Source organism: Lynx canadensis, chromosome B3 (genome assembly GCF_007474595.2).
Source record: "Lynx canadensis isolate LIC74 chromosome B3, mLynCan4.pri.v2, whole genome shotgun sequence".
In the NCBI taxonomy this organism is placed as follows: domain Eukaryota; kingdom Metazoa; phylum Chordata; class Mammalia; order Carnivora; family Felidae; genus Lynx; species Lynx canadensis.
The window spans coordinates 54,407,862-54,428,682 of NC_044308.2; the positions used below are offsets into that span (position 1 = coordinate 54,407,862).

Genomic DNA, 20,821 nt, shown 5'->3' on the forward strand with positions numbered 1-20,821 from the left:
AAGTTATCTATCATTTGCCAGAATGACTGTGCTTCTTTTATTCTTAATGGATTATATGTTCCTGAAGATTAAAATGGAATCTCCATTGTCAATTACCAGTGCCTCGCCCAAGCCCTAAAAGGGTTGAATGAACGTGGGCCCATCCACATGGCTATACCCTCCAGTTTTGTGTTGTTGCTGTTGTTGTTGTTATTTAATGTGTTTAGACCCTAAGGGGAAGTAGAAGTAACATTTACATGTTGTAAAAGTAAAATCTGCCATATCTCTTTGATATAACATAAAGTACAAGTACATTACCTGTAGCAAGGCTCAAGTCTCTGAGAGGCACAACTGTGTTCCATGAAGCTGGCAGTTGGACCTTTCATTACAAAGTTAAGTGACCAGACAAATGGATGTTTATAAAATTCTTTAAATTTCTCCAAGTGCTAAACAGATGCTAAACAGCATCATTCATAATTCAAAAGTATATATCGTACTGCACCAATGCTATTCATAAAATATTCCTGCTTACAATACAAATAGGTCACAATTTTAGTTCCTCTGAGTAAGCTTTTAAAGATACTATGTCAAACATGTCATAGACCAGAGAGCCCTGGTGTCTGTTTAATGAAGTGGGTAGCTTATTCCTGAGAAATCCTTGAAAAAAAAAAAAAAATTCCTGAGTCTGTCAGGCTACTTTGTGTTCAAGTACTTTACTTCAAAATGAAATGGAAGGGTGGACAGTATTCTCAACTCAAGGAAGACAAAATTAAATGTATATACAATGATCCCATGATCCCATCCTATGTGTTTGCTTAAATATGACTAAAGTGACTTTTGCTTCAGAATTATTAGTTTAGGGATACCTAGCTGGCTCAGCCAGTTGATTGTGTGACTTTTGATCTTGGGTCATGAGCTCAAGTCCCACATTAGGCATAGACTTGCTTTAAAAAATATACCTATATATTTTTTAACATTTCTTCATTTTTGAGGTACAGAGCATGACCGGGGAGGGGCAGAGAAAGAGGAAGACACAGAATCTGAAGCAGGATCCAGCCTCTGAGCTCTCAGCACAGAGCCCTATGTGGGGCTCAAACCCACGAACTGGGAGATCACTACCTGAGCTGAAGTCAGATGCTTAATCGACTGAGCCACCCAGGTGCCCCAAGAATCATTAGTTTAAAAGAAGTCAAACAGAAAATTGGTTAGCAAAGGGGTGGATATTTGCAACATATAAGAATACTTAACACAGAGAGTTCTTATGGAGTAATAAGATGATTAATGAATACTCCAGGAGAAAATGAACTGAGTAGATATACGACAAAATCCAAAAAATGCAAGTGACTGATAAAAAACGTGGAAAAGATCTTTAAACTCTCTAATCATCAAGATATGTCCATGACTGCATCTGTCAGTTTGGAAATGATTTTAAAGATTGATAAAGTGTTAGTAAGGCTGTGGGGAAATGGACTGTCACGTAATGTTGCTGCATACTAATTGATAAAATCTTTCTAGATGACAATTTGTTTTGGGGTGGGGTTTTTTTGATGTATTCCTGTAAAAGTTTATTTTGGTAAATTTTTATTTAAATTCTAATTAGTTAGCATCCAGCATAATATTGGTTTTAGGAGTAGAATTCAGTGATTCATCACTTATATACAATACCCAGTGCCCATTATAACAAGTGCCCGCCTTAATACCCATCACCCATCTAGCCCATTCCCTACCCACCTCCCTCCATCAACCCTCAGTTTGTTGTCTATCGTTAAGAGTCTCTATGGGGTGCCTGGGTGGCTCAGTCAGTTGAGCGTCTGACTTCTGCTCAGGTCATGATCTCCCAGCTCTTGAGTTCAAGCCCCGTGTCAGGTTCTGTGCTGACAGCTCAGAGCCTAGAGCCTGCTTCAGATTCTGTCTCCCTCTCTCTCTCCGCCCCTCCCCTGCTTGCATTGTCTCGCTCTCTCTCGCTCTCTCTCAAAATAAGTAAACATTTAAAAAAATTTTAAAGAGTCGCTTATAGTTTGTTTGCATCTCTCTCTTTTTTCCTCCCCTTCCCATATGTTCATCTGTTTTATTTCTTAAATTCCACATATGAGTGAAATCATATGGTATGTGTCCTTTTCTGACTGACTTATTTCACTTAGTATAATATACTCTAGCTCCATCCACATCATTGCAAATGGCAAGAATTCATTCTTATTAATGGTTGAGTAATATTCCATTGTGCATGTGCACACATACACACACACACACACACACACACACACACACCCCACATCATCTTTATCCATTCATCAGTCAATGGACACTTGGGACAATTTGACAATGAATTTCAAAAGGTAAAATGATCAGGAATAAGGCAAGAATTTCCCCCATTACCAATGCTTTTCCACATCATACTAGAAGTCCTAGTTAGTGCAGTAAGACAAGAGAAGGAAATGAAAGATATCCAGAGAGAGAAGAAGAAATAAAACCATGTTTGTTTGCAGATAACATGACTGTCTATATAGAAAATCCAAAGGAATCAACCAAAAAAACTGGAACTAGCAAGCAATTATAACAAGGTTGTAACATACTAGATTAATACACAAAGTCAATCACTTTCCTATATACTAGCAATGAACAAGTGGAATTTGAAATTTAAAATACAATATCATTTACATTAACATCTGAAAAATATGAAATACTTAAGTATAAATAAACTATGTACAAGATTTATACAAGGATAATATAAAACTCGAATGAAATCAAAGAACTAAATAAGTGGGGAGAACATATTCCATGTTTGTGGATAGGAGGTCTCAATACTGTTAAAGATGTTATTTTTTCCTAGCTTGATCTATAGATTCAATGTAATCCCAACCAAAATCCCAGAAAGTTATTTTGTGGTTATCAACAAATTCTAAAGTTCACATGGAGAGGCAAAACACCCAGAACAGTAACACAATATTAAAGGAGAGGAATAAAGTTGGAGGACTGACACTATCCAACTTCAAGACCTACTATAAGGCTACAGCAATCAAGAGACTTTGGTATTGACAAAAGGACAGACAATTTGATGAATGGGACAGAATAGAGAGCCTAGAAATAGACCCACATAAATATAGCATGATCTTTGACAAAGGGGCAAAAGCAATACAATGGAGTAAAGACAGTCTTTTCAAGAAATAGTACCAGAACAAATGAGCATCCATATGCAAAGAAAAGAAACTAAACACAGACCTGACACCTTTACAAAAATAAACTCAAAATGGATCACAGACTTAAATGTAAAACAAAACTATAAAACTCCTAGAAGATGACCTAGGAGAAAGCCTAGATGACCTAGGATTTGGTGATGAATTCTGAGATACAACACCAAAGGCACAGTCCAGAGGCACCTGGGTGGCTCAGTCAGTTGAGCATCAGACTCTTGATTTTGGCTCAGGTCATGATCTCACAGTTCATGAATTTGAACCCCATATCAGGCTCTGTCTGCACTGACAGAGCAGAGCCTGCTTGGGATTCTCTCTCTCCCTCTCTCTCTGCCCTTTCCCTGCTTTCTCTCGCTCGCTCTCTCTCTCTCTCTCTCTCAAAAATAAATAAATAAACATTTTTTAAAGGCACAATCCATAAAAGAAAGAATTAATCATCTGGATTTCATCAAAATTAAACCTTTCTGCGCTGCAAAAGATGATGTCAAGAGAATGAAAAGGGAAGTCACTGACTGGGAGAAAATATTTGCAAAAGACACATCTGATAAAGGACTATTATCCAAAATATACAAAGAACTCTTAAATCTTAACAATATGAAATAAACAACCTGATTAAAAAATGGGCCAAAGACCTTAAGAAACACCTCACCAAAGAAGATATACAAATAGCAAATAAGCATATGAAAAGATACTCCACATCATGTGTCATTGGGAAAATGCAAATTAAAACAACAATAAGATGTCTTTACACACCTATTTAAATGACCAAAATCCAGAACTCCAAAAGCTGGTGAGAATGTGGCTCAACAGGAAGTCTCATTCATTGCTGGTGGGAATGCAAATGATACAGCCACTTTGAAAGACAGTTTGACAGTTTCTCTCAAAATTAAACATATTCTTTTCATACATTCTAGCAACTGCACTCCTTGTAATTTACCTGAAGGAGCTAAAAACATGTCCACACCAAAACCTGCATACAGATGTTTATAGAGGCTTTATTCATAACTGATAAAACTTGAAAGCAACCAAGATGTGTCAGTAGGTGAATGGATAAACTGTGTAACCTCCACACAATGAAATATTATTCAGTGTTAAAAAGAAATGAGCTATATCCAGCCATGAAACGATGTGGAGGAAACTTAAATGCATATTACTGTGTGGAAGAAGCCAGTCTGAAAAGTCTGTATACTGTATGGTTTCAACTACATGACATTCTGTAAAAGGCAAAACTATGGAGACCTTAAAAAAAATCAGGGGTTTGGAGGAGAGAGAGAAACAGGCAGAACTAGAGGATTTTTAGCATAGTGAAACCATTTCGTATGATACAATTATGGAGGATACATGTCATTATAAATTTATCCAAACCCAGAGTGTATGACGCCAAAAGTGAACTCTAATGTAAAAGGTGATAATGATGTGTCGGTTTCATCAGTTGTAACTAATATACCCTCTCATGGAGAAGGTTGATAGAAGCGCATTGAGCATTTTCTATGCATTGTAGAGACAAGGGGTATATAGGAAATCTCTGTATCTTCTACTCCATTTTACTGTGAACCTAAAAAATAAAGTTTATTAAAATAAAAAGTTTATTAAAATAAAAAGTATATTCTCATTTCAAACATTGAAATGAGAATATTTTTAATCCAATAATTTTATGTCCTAGAATTTATGCTAAGGGAAGAACTGATCAACTATGAAAAAGACTGTGTAAATGAATATTCATCAAAGCCCTTTTTATAATAGCAGAATATTAGAAACAATCTAAATTTCCACCATAGAAATCCAATTAAATAAATTACAGTATTTCATTATAATGAAATATTATTAAGTATTAAAACTGGTATTATGCAAAACCCTAGAAACAATGGAAATGCCCAATTATAGGGCCAAATTAATTATAGTATGACTATGTAATATTAAACAGGTAGCCATTAAAAAGAATCCAGTAACTGTATGTATGCTGATATGAATGATTCTCAATTTATATTCTGAAGTGAAAAAGCAAAGCAGTAGGGGGAATGAATACATATACGTATTTATATTTATATAATGTTCTTATGTGTATCACAAAAAGGGAAAACATATGTATACATTATAGTGGATAGAGTATTTCTTAATGATTCATTAAAAATCTTTATCAGGGGGGACCTGGGTGGCTCAGTCAGTTAAGCATCCAACTTCAGCTCAGGTCATGATCTCACAGTTTGTGAGACTGAGCCCCGCATCAGGCTCTGTGCTGATGGCACGAAGCCTGCTTGGGATTCTCTCTCTCTCTCTCTCTCTCTCTCTCTCTCTCTCTCTCTCTTTCTGTCCCTCCCCCACTCACACTCTCTCTCAATATAAACTTAAAAAACTTTTTTAACTCTTTATCAGTGATTGGTTGTCTTGAATACAGTCTTACTTTTTTTCTATTATTGAAGTATAAGATGCACAGAAAAAAGTGTATAAAGCATAAAATAAAGCTCAATAATTTTTCACAAAGAGAACACCCAAGAAACCACCATCAAAGTCAAGAAAGAAGGACTGCCATCACTTTAGAAAAGTTCCTTCATATCCTCATCTAATCATTTCCCTTCCATACATCCCAAAGGTTGTCATATGCTAAACTTATTTCTAATTTGTTCAGTTTTTTAATCATAAATGAATATTAAATTTTATCAAATACTTTCCTTTAGCTATGATTAACATGTGTTTTATTCTGTTAATATGATAAATTACTTGATTTTAATTAATAAACCAATCTTTAATTCTTGGAATACACTCAACTTGACCATAACATATTATCCTATTAAATTAATGGATTAAATTTGCTAATAATATTGTTTAGAATTTTTTGCCTTTAAGTTCATATGAAACAGTAACCTATAACTTTCTACCTGTAACCTTCTTTTCTTATAACGTCCTTGTCAGATTTGGTATCAAGATATCACATTTGGTTTGGTAACAAGGTTATACTAACCTCATAAAAAACATCAGAAAATATTCTCTCTTTTCATATTCTTTGGAAGAATTTGTGTATGCTGCTTTTATGTGACATTTCTAATTTATGTTAATCTAATCTCATCAACTAAACTGTAAACTTCTTAACCACAAGGACTATACCTAGAGTTTTCTGTACCCTAACCATCTAATAATTTGCTTCTGATATATCAGGGCTTGAAAAATAATCATTATCTTGACAAAGAGTATCAAGTCAGTCTACCTATTAAAAAATGTTCAGTTCACACAATTGAGCACATACATGAAAAATTATAATTCACTTTCATTATTTTAGGACATCAGAAAGATCACAGAATGTTAAGGCTGGACTCCTCTCCAACGTGCTCCCTATATCTGCAATACTAGTTATATTACATCATAGATGACATCATGGCTGAGCAAAGAAAGTATCTACTGTATTTTGAATCAAATCTATCCGAGCTGGAATCCAGATAACACCGTTCACAAGCAGTTTATCTTTGGTCATGTTATATGAATCCTCTGAGCCTCAGTATTTTCCTCTGCAATACTGAGATAACAGAAAAGAAAGGCATCTTTTACTCTCACATAAATTCTAACACAACTTGAAGTTCCTAATTTTTCAGTAGTGACCTCCAAATCTTTGTGTCTCCAGAACTGCAATGCATGCCTTAGTCTCCATCAGTTAACCTTCCTTTTCCCTTCAGAGTCACTTCCTTCCCTACACAATGCAGTCTGATCTTTACTGTTCATTCCCATGACCACCAATACACCTAAAACTTTTCACACAGGTACAAAAACTTCTGTGATTACAAATTTATTTTCCTACATTACCTAATTTCTTGCCAAACTCTTCCCCTAAACTTTTCCAAAGTCTCCTATCAGGAAGGTCAGAGAATTGGAAGTATTTGGCAAATCTAACTGATTTGGAATTAAAGGAACAGCTACTCTTACTCTTGCTTAGGAATTGAGACATAAGGAATTTATACAAGTTACAGAGCAAATTGGTCACAAAGGGGGACAAAGCCTAGAGAGCTTTTCACTGCCCTGCTCACTCCATCAAATATTAGTCTGGGGGTCAGCATAGAGTGACTCTTGACCAAGATGGCTACCATCCCCTCTGTGAAACATAAATGAATGGAAATAGATGACACACTGCTCTGAATTTGTAGGGGGTGGGTATTTATCCTGGTATGTTCATCTTTTAGTTATTTTCCCTGCATACAGCAAGTGTAGTAGGCAAGGGCTATGCACATATGTGGTGTCCTTAATTTCACAGGGATTGTCTCAGTCTTTAAATACTAGATAACATTTAACTAATTGCTGGGTGCAAGTCAAATTTTGGAGGCCTTGAAATACAGTGACCTAATAATGATAAAGATCTAAAGATCACAACAAAAGTTCAAAACACAACCAAGGCATAGGTATGAATTTTCAGCAAGAGTGGTTTCATTTGAAACCACTTGGAAACAGTGAACCATATTCCTCCAATCTGCTGCTCCCTAATTTGTCTTGTTTGCCTTAGTTTATGCAAAAGGTAAACACACATTTAGCCTAGGAAAGGAAATGGAAAAAAGAAAAATTTAAAAAAAAAAAAAAAAGAGGTGACCTAAACAACCCCTGCAAAGCAAGGCTTCTACTCTGCAAATAACTTAGTCACATCATCCAAGTGAGTCCAAATTACTCAAAATCATTAAATAAATGACTCAATCTCCAATCTTACTCCTAAAATAGAATACAACAAGAGATACAAACGCGATTCCACATAACTGAAAGAAACTTGTTGGTTTTTTTTATTGATAAAACTAGGTGAATGGTTTTATATTAACAATACTAACTTAAAATTTCAAACATTTTTTAACACAGGCCACCCAGGGCTAACACTAAGCCCTCCTGGGTCTTGCACCAGTAAGTACATGGCTTCAGTCCATGTTCAACACTTAATGAAGAGATTCTCTTCAAAGATTGTATTCTGGATTTAGCATCTTCTTAGAGGCTGTGCTGCTGCAGTTCATTAGCAGTCAACATCTGTCTGGAATGTTTTAAACTACTATTTTCCTTAACCATTGTGTGGATGGGGCTCTTGTTAGTTTAAGCAAACTGAAACAATGTACTTCTAGATGGATTTCTAAACATAATAATTAGTGACAGTGCAAATTGTTTTCTGATTTTTCTTATATCTTTCTTTCACGTAGCAAACTGCTCCTGAAACATTCTAATCATAGTTCAAACTTCTGTGTTACTGTGAGATTCTTTTCATTTTCATGTAGACCTTAGTCTTTACTTTTTAAGCACAGGATCTCATTCTGAAGGCCAAGAAATACCTAACTTAAATGTAGCTATACGCAGAGAAAAATATGTCCGTAAACTGTCTCAAGGAATCAGCCCTTATAAACTCAAGAAATGAAAGCTTGGACATACTCGGCCCCCAAGTTCAAACACTCCACTTGCTCTGCCTCTGAACCTCAAAGATTCCCTGCACAGCATGAATTCCAAACACCAAAACACTGCTTTGAAAGAGTATTAATCCATGTCTATACAACTAACTTGCTCCAGAAATTAAGTCACTGAAACCTGTTGAGGGACTCAAGCAACTAGAAAACGTTCCTGCCATCAAATAAAGTTTTGAAAAAAAATTTTTTCATGACGCAACATAAGAATTTCTAGGCCTCAGCTGATACATATTGATCAGTCTGGCTCAGAGAACTGTAATAATACACTTATGGGTTCACTCTGCGTGAAATGCCCCTGGGCCTCTCCCAGGATTGGGGACACAGCATCCCCTTCCTTTTTTTAGAACTTCCCACTTATTTGAAAACTTCCCCCACTTAACTTCACCAAGTAGCCCTTCTTACAACCCTATTCTCCATTTACCTATAAAATACTTCACACCTCGTATGAGATAGATGCTCAGTTAATGAGTCTTCTGTTAATATTCCACTTGCATTTAAGTTCCATAAGGGCATTGACCATTCTTTTTCTTTTCTTTTTGTTTGTTTTTTAGATTGTTTTCTCCCTGGACAGTATGGGGTACAGTACAGGACTTCCAGCTTCAAGAAACTCAAAGCAGCATAGGTCACATTTTCACACCTCAGATCCCAGCCCTCCAAAGGCTTTCCATTATACTTGGAATGGAATTCAAAGCAGACTGTACACAATGTGACCTCTGATCGCCAGTCTCAGCTCACCTGCCACCACCCTGCCCTCTCCCCATTCCCCATACCTCCCCACACCAGCCTCTGCTATTCCTGGGACATGACAAACACGCTTTAGCTTTAGGGCTGTCCCTTCTGCTTCCCTTCTGTGCTCACTCCTCAGGCCTTTGTTAAAATGGCTCCTCCCCTAAGGAGGACTTCTCCTGACTCCTTATCTAAAATAGCAACTTCCCCTCCCTACAACTTATTTTCCTACAACCTGGCTGATATCATATTATATATCTGTTTGTATAGCTGTCCATCATCTCACACCATCATCACATCTACCAGCATATAAGTTCCGTGAAAGCTGGGGGTTCTATTCTTATATTTGATCAATTCATTTATTCTAAGCTAGAATTCACTTATATTTTGAAGATTATACTCAAAAGATTGTAATTCACTATATTACTTTGTTGTCTTCTATTTTCCAAAACTATTTTTTTAAGCTTATTTGTTTATTGTCAGAGAGAAAGCATGAGTGGAGGAGGGGCAGAGAGAGAAGAGAGAGAGAATCCCAAGCAGGCTCTGTGCTGTCAGCCCAGAGCCCTATATGGGGCTCAGTCCCATGAACCATGAGACCATGACCTGAGCCAAAATCAAGAGTCAGACATTTAACTGACTGAGGCACCCAAGTGCCCCCAGAAACTATTTTTGATAAATTCCTTTTCATTCCTTTCTTTTCTCTCAATCAGTTTTCAGTGTGTTTTTTATTAGCCTCAAGTTTAAAAATTCCTAGAATTTGTGGAGGTTTTCTTTTTTTTAAATTAAAAAAAAATTGTAGATGTATAATTTATTTTCATTTATTATGCTAGACACCCAATGAGCACCTTTCAATTTGAGAACTCATGTTTTTACTCTTGAGAGATATTATTTTTACAAATATAGTTTTCTAAAATTTTTTTTAACGTTTATTTATTTTTGAGAGAGAGAGAGAGAGCGAGTGGGGGAGGAACAGAGAGATGGAGACACAGAATCTGAAGCAGGCTCCAGGTTCCAAGGTGTCAGCACAGAGCCCGATGTGGGGCTTGAAATCATGAACCGCGAAATCAAGACCTGAGCCAAAGTCAGATGCTTAACCAACTGAGCCACCCAGGCGCCCCTACAAATATAGTTTTTTAATGACTCTTTTCTCTTTTTCTCCTTACTAGTTGGATATTGAATTTCTGGAATTGATTGATAAATTTTCCTATCTTTCTCTCTCTTACTGTCCACCTCTTTTTTTCCCTACTTTCAGAGTTCTTCCAGTCCTCTCACTGAAACTTTTGTTTTACCTATCAATTTTTGTTAAATGTTTCTTTATTTTGAGAGAGAGAAAGAATGCGAGCAGAGGAGGGGCAGAGAGGGAGAGAGAGAAAATCCCAAACAGGCTCCGCACTGTCAATGCAGAGCCTAACTTGGGGCTTGATCCTGTGAATCATGAAATCATGACCTGAGCCAAAATTAAGAGTCAGACACTTAACTGACTGAGCCACCCAGGTGCCCCCCATCATATTTTTAATATTCAAAAGCTCTTTCTTATTTTTTAGTCCTTTAAAAAAAAATAACACTCTTTTCTTTTTTTCAACATTTTCTTCTACCTCTCTGCTACCTCTCTGAGGATATCATGGCTTCTTTGAAGCATTCTCCTGCTGTCAGCATTGTCTGTTTCCTCTGAGTTCCTTTTTTAATTCTTGTTTCTTTGGTTGTCTGTCTGCTTTGTGTTGGAGGCTTTCTTCCAAAGTCTGATTATCTTTTGATGCCCTATCATATTTTTTTTTAATTTTTTTTTTCAACGTTTATTTATTTTTGGGACAGAGAGAGACAGAGCATGAACGGGGGAGGGGCAGAGAGAGAGGGAGACACAGAATCAGAAACAGGCTCCAGGCTCTGAGCCATCAGCCCAGAGCCCGACGCGGGGCTCGAACTCACAGACCGCGAGATCGTGACCTGGCTGAAGTCGGACGCTTAACCGACTGCGCCACCCAGGCGCCCCGATGCCCTATCATATTTAAGACTGAGTCACTAAAAAGATGAATAGAAGCTTTGTAAGTGGGCCTCTAATAGGGTCATAGAGTAGCTGGAGAATTTTTGTGGAAGGAGGTGACCAAACGTCAGTATCTATAGGTCTCTTCTCCAGGATGACTGCATTCCCTGTGAGAAGGAGCTTCCAATATTCCGGGTGGGGTGTGGAGTGGTGAGGCCGCCAGTGTGCTAGAGCTGAGAATAGGAGGGGAGTTGGGAATTTCACTGTGCAGATGCAGAATGTCCGTTAAGCCCCCCCCCCCCCCCCAGTTTTCAATTCTATTCTCATCCTGCCTTTTTCAGTGCTCAGTGTCCCCAAGTCTAGCCTATCTCTGACTGTTTCTCCAGAAATTCCTGCAAAGGTGGGAGGAAATGGTCTCCTTACTTAGGGAGTTAAGAGTAAGCTCTGAAGGTCTATCTTCTTCTCATAAAAACTTTCAAATAGGGGCGCCTGGGTGGCTCAGTCGGTTAAGCATCAGACTTCTGCTCAGGTCATGACCTCGTGGTTTGTGGGTTCCAGCCCCACCTCGAGCTCTGTGCTGACAGCTCAGAGCCTGAAGCCTGCTTTGGATTCTGTGTCTCCCTCTCTGTCTGCCCCTCCCCTGCTCATACTTTCTCTCTCTTTCAAAAATAAGCAAACATTTAAAAAAAATAAATAAATAAAATAGACCTTTCAAATGGATTCCCACCCACCATGTCACCTTTCCATGGTGCTGGGTGCCTCTGATTCCTAAGCCTTTCCAAAGAACTGTGAGTCAGCCTGCCTTCCATCTGCACCTCCCTGCACAGGCACTTGCCTCGGACTTTTTTCCACTCTGCTAAGTCATGCACCATCCTTCCACCCACTTTCCGTCTTTGTCTCTTCTGGTTTAGGGTTATTTATGTCTCCTTGATTCATCAAAGGTGAATGTGCCTCCTTTTTTCTTGCTTTCCCTATTGTTTTGGATTTTTTTTTTTAAGAAGAAAAAATGAGAGCTGGAGAAAGAAACAGTAGATATGTTCTTTATTCTGGCATCTTGAAACCAGAAGTCTCTAGCCTTTTCTATTTCATAGATTTTGTATTGCACCATATTCTCTTTTATCAGTTTCCTTCTCATTCATATTTAGAGTCTTTCAGACTTTCTGGGTGATTAGCTTCTTGTTTTTCTTGGTTTCAGACATAAAACATTTCTTTTGTTAATGAGTTAAAAATTCCATATCTACATATCAAACCCCATGTGTTGTAGTTGTTTGGCTACAATATAATAGGGAACACCGGATGTACATCTTAATTGGGAGGGAATTATTCATCAATTGGGAGAGATTACTCACCAGTTTCTCATGGGACTTATTTTTCTTATCAGATAGGCTGGTTGTTCTCCGTTTGCCTTCCTGCCCCTCCATTCTGACACTTCTCTGTATCGCGGAAGAGACACAGAGGCCACTATGGACAACTCCCCTCACCCACTGCCACTAACTGACACTTCCACCCGCTTCACTCTCTCCATGCCTCATTGCATCTCTAGCAACATTACTCTATAGCCATCGCTCCTAAAGCATAACAGCTTCTTCTGGATTCACAAAAGAACTCTTCCTAGTTGGTTCCCTTGAACTTGCCCACATCTCTGTAAACAGTCTTTTTATTAAATTCTCTTCAGCTATACGCTGTGTGCCATTCGTTTCTTATTGGACACTGATACATCAGTTTAAATTTTTTTTTGAACTAGGTCATCTCTAAAGTCCATGGAGTTCTTATGCTTTATGATTTTTACAAGAGTCAAGTATACAACTGGCACTTAACTATAAAGACTCTGAGCAAATTCTGCTTCCTTTCAGTTAAGATTCTATCTCATTACAGCAAAGAAATTGTCCAAATAATGATGCTCAACCCCTATAAAATATAAGCATTGCCAGTGCAATTTAGACTAACAGGGAAATCTAGGATATATATTTTGTTCCCTTTAGGCAATGGAGTTAGTCCTGATAAAAGTATATTTGCTATTTTTTATTCAGTTTTTTTAATGTTTTTTTAGTTTTGAAAGAAACAGAGACAGAGCACGAGTGGGAGAGGGGCAGAGAGAGAGGGAGTCACAAAACCCAAAGCAGGCTCCAGGCTCTGAGCTGTCAGCACAGAGCCTGACATGGGGCTCGGACTCACAAACAGTGAGATCATGACCTGAGCTGAAGTCGGACGCTTAACCAACTGAGCCACCCAGGCACCCCTTTATTCAGTGTTTTTAATTGAGGCATAACTGACATACTTATGTTAGTTTCAGGTATACAATATAATGATTTGATATCTGTATATATTGTGATCACCACAATTAGTCTAGTTAACATCCATCACCATACATAGTTACAGAACTTTATTTTCTTATGATGAGAACTTCTAAGATTTACCCTCTTAGCAACTTTCAAATATGCAACGCAGTATTGTTAACTATAGTCACCATTCTGTACATTCCATCCCCTTGACTTATTTATTTTATAACTGGAAGTTTGTACCTTTTGACTCCCTTTACCCATTTCACCCATCCCCTAATCACCATCTCTGGCAACAACTGGTTTGTTCTCTGTAACTATGAACTTAGGTGTTTAAAATTTTTAGATTGCATCCATCAGTGAAATTATACATATCTGTCTTTTCCTGTCTGACTTAGTTCACTTCGTGCAATGCTCTCAAGTTCCCTCCATGTTGTCACAATTGGCAAGATTTCATTCTTTTTTATGGCTGACTAATATTTCATTGTACAGATATATATTCTTTTTATCCACTCATCCACCAACAGAGACTTTACTATTGTAAATAAGGTTTCAATGTACACAGGGGTACATATATCTTTTCAAGTTAGTGTTTTCTATTTCTTCAGGTAAATACCGAAAAATGCAGTTGCTGGAGCATATGGTGGTTCTATTTTTAATTTTTTGAGAAACCCCCATGCTATTTTCCACAGTAGCTGTGCCAGTTTACATTCCCACCAACAGTGTATGAGGTGATATCTCATTGTAGTTCTGATTTGTATTTCTCTGATGCTAAGTGGTGTTAAGCATTTTTCATGTGTCTGTTGACCCTCTGTATGTCTTCTCTGGAAAAATGTCTATTCAGACACTCTGCCCATTTTTTATCATATTGTTTGGGGTTTTTTGCTATTGAGTTGTATGATTTCTTTATGTATTTTGGATATTAGCCCCTTATCAGATAAATAATTTGCAAGTATTTTCTCCCATTCGGTAGGTTGACTTTTTCTTTTGTTGATGGTTTCCTTTGTTGTGTAAAAGCTTTTTATTTTGAGGTAGTCCCACCTGTTTATTTTTGCTTTGGTTACTTTTGCTTTTGGTGACAAATTAAAAATAAAAATCATTACCAAGACCAATGTCAAGGAGCTTAAGGCTTGTTTCTTCTAGTTTATGGGTTCAGGTCTTATGTTCAAGTCTTTAATCCATTTTGAGTTAATTTTTGTGTATGGTGCAAGACAGTGGTCCAGTTTATTCTTCTGCATGTGGCTGTCCAGCTTTCCCCAAATTCACTTACTGAAGAGATTATCCTTTCCCCGTTGTATATTCTTGGCTCCTTTGTCATAAATTAATTGACTATATATGCATGGGCTTATTTCTGGGCACTTTATTCTCTTCCATTGATTTCTGTGTCTCTTTTTATGCTAATACATTTGCTGTTTTTCACTTTGAAAACACAGAAACAACTTAATTCCAAAGAATTAAGAAATCAATTCCAAAGTTTCAAATGTTTCTTTTTCTTCATCATTTTTTTCTTCCTTTCCCTTAGATATTTATACAATTAAAAACCTCCAAAATGCAAAAAATAATAATAAGTTTCACCAATCCTCTTATTAATAAATAAATGAATTTGAGGTGCCTGGGTGGCTCAGTTAGTTGAGTGTCCAGCTCTTGATTTTGGTTCAGGTTATGATCTCATGGTTTGTGAGATAGAGCCCTGCACTGGGCTCCGTGCTGACAGCATGGAGCCTGCTTGGTATTCTCTCTGTTCCTCTCTCTCTCTTTGCCCCTTCCCCACATTCTCATTCTCTCTCTCTCTCTCTCTCTCTCTCCCTCAAAATAAATGAATAACTTTAAAATAAATAAATAAATAAATAAATAAATAAATAAATAAATTCCTCGAACTTACCCCATCACACACATCTGATTCTCTTTCACCAAGTATAGCCAGATTTTTTGTATCTGCTGAACATTTCTACTTTCTTGCCTCTCACAGAGACTTTAACTCATTCATATTTTAATTTTTTTTGTTGTTTATCTTTTTGAGAGAGAGAGCTAGAGTGCAAGTCAGGGAGGGGCAGAGAGAGAGGGAGACACAGAATCCGAAGCAGGCTCCAGGCTCTGAGCTGTCAGCACAGAGCCCAACACAGGCCTCGAACTCACAAACAGTGAGTGACCTGAGCCAAAGTCGGATATTTAACCACTGAGCCACCCAAGTGCCCCCAACTCATTCCTATTTTAAACTGTTCTTGCCAAGATTTTCTTTAACTTCTCTGATGTTAGATCCAATGGATGCTTCTTAGTCCTTGTCTTACTTGACATCTCAGTAGCATATGACACCACTGTTTTTGTGAAATATTCTCTTCCTTGTCTTTGTTGTTGCCTTACCTTTTTGATTTTCATCCTATCTGTATGATTACTTCTCAGTCTCTTCAGTAGTCCTCTCTTCCTCAGCCCATTCCTCAAATGTTCATGCTTGCCAGATCCTTGTCCTAGTCTCCCTTATCTTTCTACCTATGCTCTTCCCCTGGAAGTTCTTCTCCACTCTTATGGCTTCAGATCCCAGCTATACACTAAATGACTCTCAAACGGGCCATCTCAAGTCCAGATCTCCCTGCTGACCTTCAGGGATATTGTCTGTGACTAAATATTAGATAACTCTATCAGCTTGCCCACAGATTTCCCCTACTCAGTATTTTACCTTCATCTATATTCCTTATTCCAATGAGTCACACCAAGCCAGAAACCTAGGTAAAATCTTTGACTTTTTTCTGTCCCTCATCTCCATACCCAATCAATTATCAAGTCTTATTGATTCCAAGATATACTTTCAGTTTATGATTCAGATCTCTCCATTCTCACTGCCATTTCCCTAGACCAAATAATTTCCCTACTATTGATATTGTTACTACTTTCCTACCAATTTTAATTTTTTTTTTCAACGTTTATTTATTTTTGGGACAGAGAGAGACAGAGCATGAACGGGGGAGGGGCAGAGAGAGAGGGAGACACAGAATCGGAAACAGGCTCCAGGCTCCGAGCCATCAGCCCAGAGCCCGACGCGGGGCTCGAACTCACGGACCGCGAGATCGAGACCTGGCTGAAGTCGGACGCTTAACCGACTGCGCCACCCAGGCGCCCCCTACCAATTTTAATAATAGAGCCAGAGTGATCTTTCTAAAATATAGGTATGATCATGTTACCTTCTTCCTAAAAGCCTGAAATGTTTTTACAATGCTATCAAGATGAAGCCCAAATTCCCCGTCATCTAAATTACTCCAGCCAAATTAAGCCCTTTCTAATTCCTCCAACAATCCATGATCATTCTTACTCTAGATATTTCCACATAAGATTCCCTTCACCTGATACATGCCTACCTGATGTTATCAGTGTTATCATGCTACCACTATTTCTTAACTAACATCTACAAATCCTTGTGTCTCAGCTTAGATGCCTCATGCTCTCTAAATCTGCATTTAGTATACTCCCTTAGCACACTGCTTATCCACTTACCACACTCTATTATAGTCGCCTGTTAAATGTCTCTATCCCCCTTTTATTTTTTTTTTTTTTTTTTTTTTTTTTTTTTATTTTTTTTTTTTTTTTTTCAACGTTTATTTATTTTGGGGACAGAGAGAGACAGAGCATGAACGGGGGAGGGGCAGAGAGAGAGGGAGACACAGAATCGGAAACAGGCTCCAGGCTCTGAGCCATCAGCCCAGAGCCCGACGCGGGGCTCGAACTCACAGACCGCGAGATCGTGACCTGGCTGAAGTCGGACGCTTAACCGACTGCGCCACCCAGGCGCCCCTCTATCCCCCTTTTAGATCATAAGTACTGTGAGGATTAAAACTGTACCTATTATAGCTTCAATGCTATGAACATTACCTGGCACAAAGCAGCCACTAAATAAATAATGGTTGGATAATGAACAAACGAATAAACAAATAAGCCATCAGATTAAACATAGTACCAGTGGAAGCACATTTACATCTGGACTTGCTTTCCTTTGCTTTCTTACCTCTCAATGAACAAAAAACAAGTAAGTTACCCTTCCCACCAAATAAGCCATAGCTTACAAAGTGCTAACTAACGTATAGTACACATGACAGCCAAAGAGAATTCTACCTGAACCTTTGTTTTCTCCTTTACTTGTCTTTCCTCTTATGTATAACATTTTCAAACTGAAAGGTTAAACAGGCTGAAGAAAGACTAAGCACGTGGCTGACTTTCTCTTGATCTGCCTGATGCCCTCCCCAAACCATCTATAAACGTGGTAATATAGGTACACGGGATAAAAAGAACCTATGGTAACATTTTGTTTCAACCAGAACTCCAAAGCATTAATTAAAGCTGAGCACACCTGCTCTGAACTGCAAAGTCAGAGATTTATGTGAACTTGTAAAGTTGAGGCTTTCTGACCTTTTGTAGGATTTATGTTTCCTTGAAATAAGCATTTCCTCTTTGTAATGCAATATTTTGTTTTAAAGTTTATTTCAGTGACTAACCTGCTGGTATAAACAGATATGCTGTTCGGTTCCTTTATTGCCTGGTCTTTACCCTTTTTACCCAGTGCTTGTCAAATATTTAATTTAAGGTTTTGGTTGAAAATAAGCAGGTCTAACTATGAAGCCTACAATTTCTAGCTCTAAAGTGAACTTGTTAATGAGGTGATCCAAAAAGATATCCATGCATTCAAACTCCACACGTCATCTAAGAGCATTTAATCCCAGCTCTTCACAGATCTGCTCAGTTTACAAAGTATCAGATACCTCACAGTGGTTTATCACATGCGGGACTTAATTTATTAGGGTGATGTGCATGTCCATGTGTGGAGTCCTCTCAGGTAAGACAAAGTTGTTTAACCGAAGGAAGATATTCCAATTTTGAGCTTCACACACTAATGCCTTTAGAAAGAGAGAGTTCTGTGAAGCGAACACATTCAAGTTGGTTACCTTGGATAGGTTCATTCCCAGCACCGTGACAGTCACCAAGCCAGCACAACACACCAAAGCACTGGAGCTAGAGAGACCAGAACTCGGTGGGATGTTTCCATCCACCAAACAATTCATTCCAGTCAGGTTGCTAAGACCAAAGTGCTCCTGAGAATAGAAGGGAAAACAGCACTTGTAACTTTGGTGTTGGAATCAAGGAGTAGCAAAAGGTTCTTTCATTCCCCAGAGAGCCAACGTTTATCAATGGGCTTATTGTGCTATTGATAGAAACTGCTTGTGCAATTCGCTTTAGTGGAGTCTATACATGGCATTTTATTAAATCGTTCTTGGCCACAGGGTTTGGTAATCTGAAGATAATTTTTTCCTTTTTCAACAAAAAGCTATTGATCCATTTCCTAAAATTGCCTTGAATGATCTTTTTCTTTCTTTTTTTTTTAGAATATTTTTTTATTTTAAATATGAAATTTATTGTCAAATTGGTTTCCACACAACACCCAAGTGCTCATCCCAACAGGTGCCCTCCTCAGTACCCATCACCCACCCTCCTCTCCCTCCCACCCCCCATCAACCCTCAGTTTGTTCTCAGTTTTTAAGAGGAATGATCTTTTTCTTGAGCATTAATTGATTTGAACAGATATAGAAAAAGTATTAAACAATTATAATTCAATTTCAGAAGGTCCTCTGAAGAAAAAATGTCCTAAGCTTCTTTGGTTCCCTTTTACTGATGGAAAAACCTAGTCACCAAAAGATTAAAAGTTTTTTTCCAACACACAGGGAGCTGGGAGTAGAACCCAGGTCCCTGATTTCTGGTTGAGAACTTCTCCACTGCAGTCAAAAACATGGGCCAGGATACTGTCACTGTGATTTAATGTAAGTCAGCTATATGAGGAAATCCAGATTTTTACTAGAGTTTATAGATACAGTTTAGCCATATGGTAGCTTTCAAGACAGCCAAATTAGAATTCAGCCACAGATGAGAACACAGACTCTAAACGAAGCAGGGAAACTATTTCTGCAACTAGGAAAGCCCAAAGAAATAATGAGACTCTGATCTAAAGATGGACATCTCTAGGATACTTAGATGAATATCTAGGATGGCACTTAAGATGATATTATAACATAACCTTTGTGGTTTAGGATTAAAAATAAATTCAAGGCTACCTCCTCCTCAAGAAAAAGTACTATTGTGCTTGCAAATTACTCAAACAGCTCAAGACCAAAGTACAAAATACTATTATATTACATAATTATGCATTTCATCAAACACATTATTCTAGGAAGAAATTTCAATCAACTAGTTAGAATAACCAAAGTAACAACAAAACTCTGCAAATTAAAGGCTGTTTTCTTCCTTAATTCTTTTTGTCCTTTTTTCCTATGTTGGCAAAACTCACACACCACAAAAAAAGAGATTCTGCTGGATGTATTTCTCTTCTTGATTTCAAGTCATCTAAAAATTTCCTTTCCAGAAATACAAATTATAAACTGAAACACTGCTGCTGCCAATGCCCTTTCATACAGAACATCAGGCAGCTTGTTTAAAAAAAAAAAAAAGAAAAGAAAAAAGAAACTTGGAGAATGCTATATATTTAACCATAAACTGATCCACAGTGTATCTTGAATGTGAATCATACTTACAAACTTATCACGCAATGTTTTAAATTAAAACGTACAACAGATTCAAAAACGTAAATGGATTATGCCAAATTCTGTCATAGCTCTATCCCAAAAGGGTAACATGTTCAATTTAATATAAACAGATTATCCTCTAAAATTTTCTAGTATTTGAATTTGAAGGTTTCTAAACAAACATTTAAATTACTTCTTTGCCAAAAATTCTCTGTACAAACCTACTTTTGCACATAAGTGTCAAACCAGAAAAGAAAACTTTTAGACCTCAAATTGTCAAAAACAACACAAAGCAACATTCAGTATATTTAGGTCACTTTATCCATATGCTATAAAAAGCATGTGGCTATAAGGAAGATCAAATTGCATTTGCCAGGGAAATGCTTCCAAATACTGTAATTCCCACTAGTACATATGATAAGCCAAATAACTTGAAGATTTAAAAGCTGCCAATACCTTTTCCCATAAGCTATTACCATGTGTCTGAAGAAAGAAAGAAAGAAAGAAAGAAAGAAAGAAAGAAAGAAAGAAGAAAGAAGAGAGGAAGGAAGGAAGGAGAGAAGAGAAGAGAAGAGAAGAGAAGAGAAGAGAAGAGAAAGAAGAAATGAATGCAGGAACTCTAAAACCAAAACCACCATAATTAGAGTATAGAACTACACATCAGAAATAAATGTGATGCTTTTCTATGATGGCTATA

The 20,821-nt window shown here is 37.5% G+C and overlaps 1 protein-coding gene across 3 annotated transcripts in view; it reads right to left on the minus strand.

Annotated features, from left to right (window-relative positions):
* Nucleotides 1-20,821, minus strand: part of GALK2 (galactokinase 2) — a 154,282-nt gene that overhangs the window by 103,009 nt on the left and 30,452 nt on the right. For all 3 annotated transcript variants that reach the window (XM_030318224.1, XM_030318222.2, XM_030318225.1), the window contains one exon: nucleotides 18,496-18,642. In XM_030318224.1, coding sequence (XP_030174084.1) covers nucleotides 18,496-18,642 — 147 coding nt within the window. The remainder of the gene's footprint in view (nucleotides 1-18,495; nucleotides 18,643-20,821) is intronic.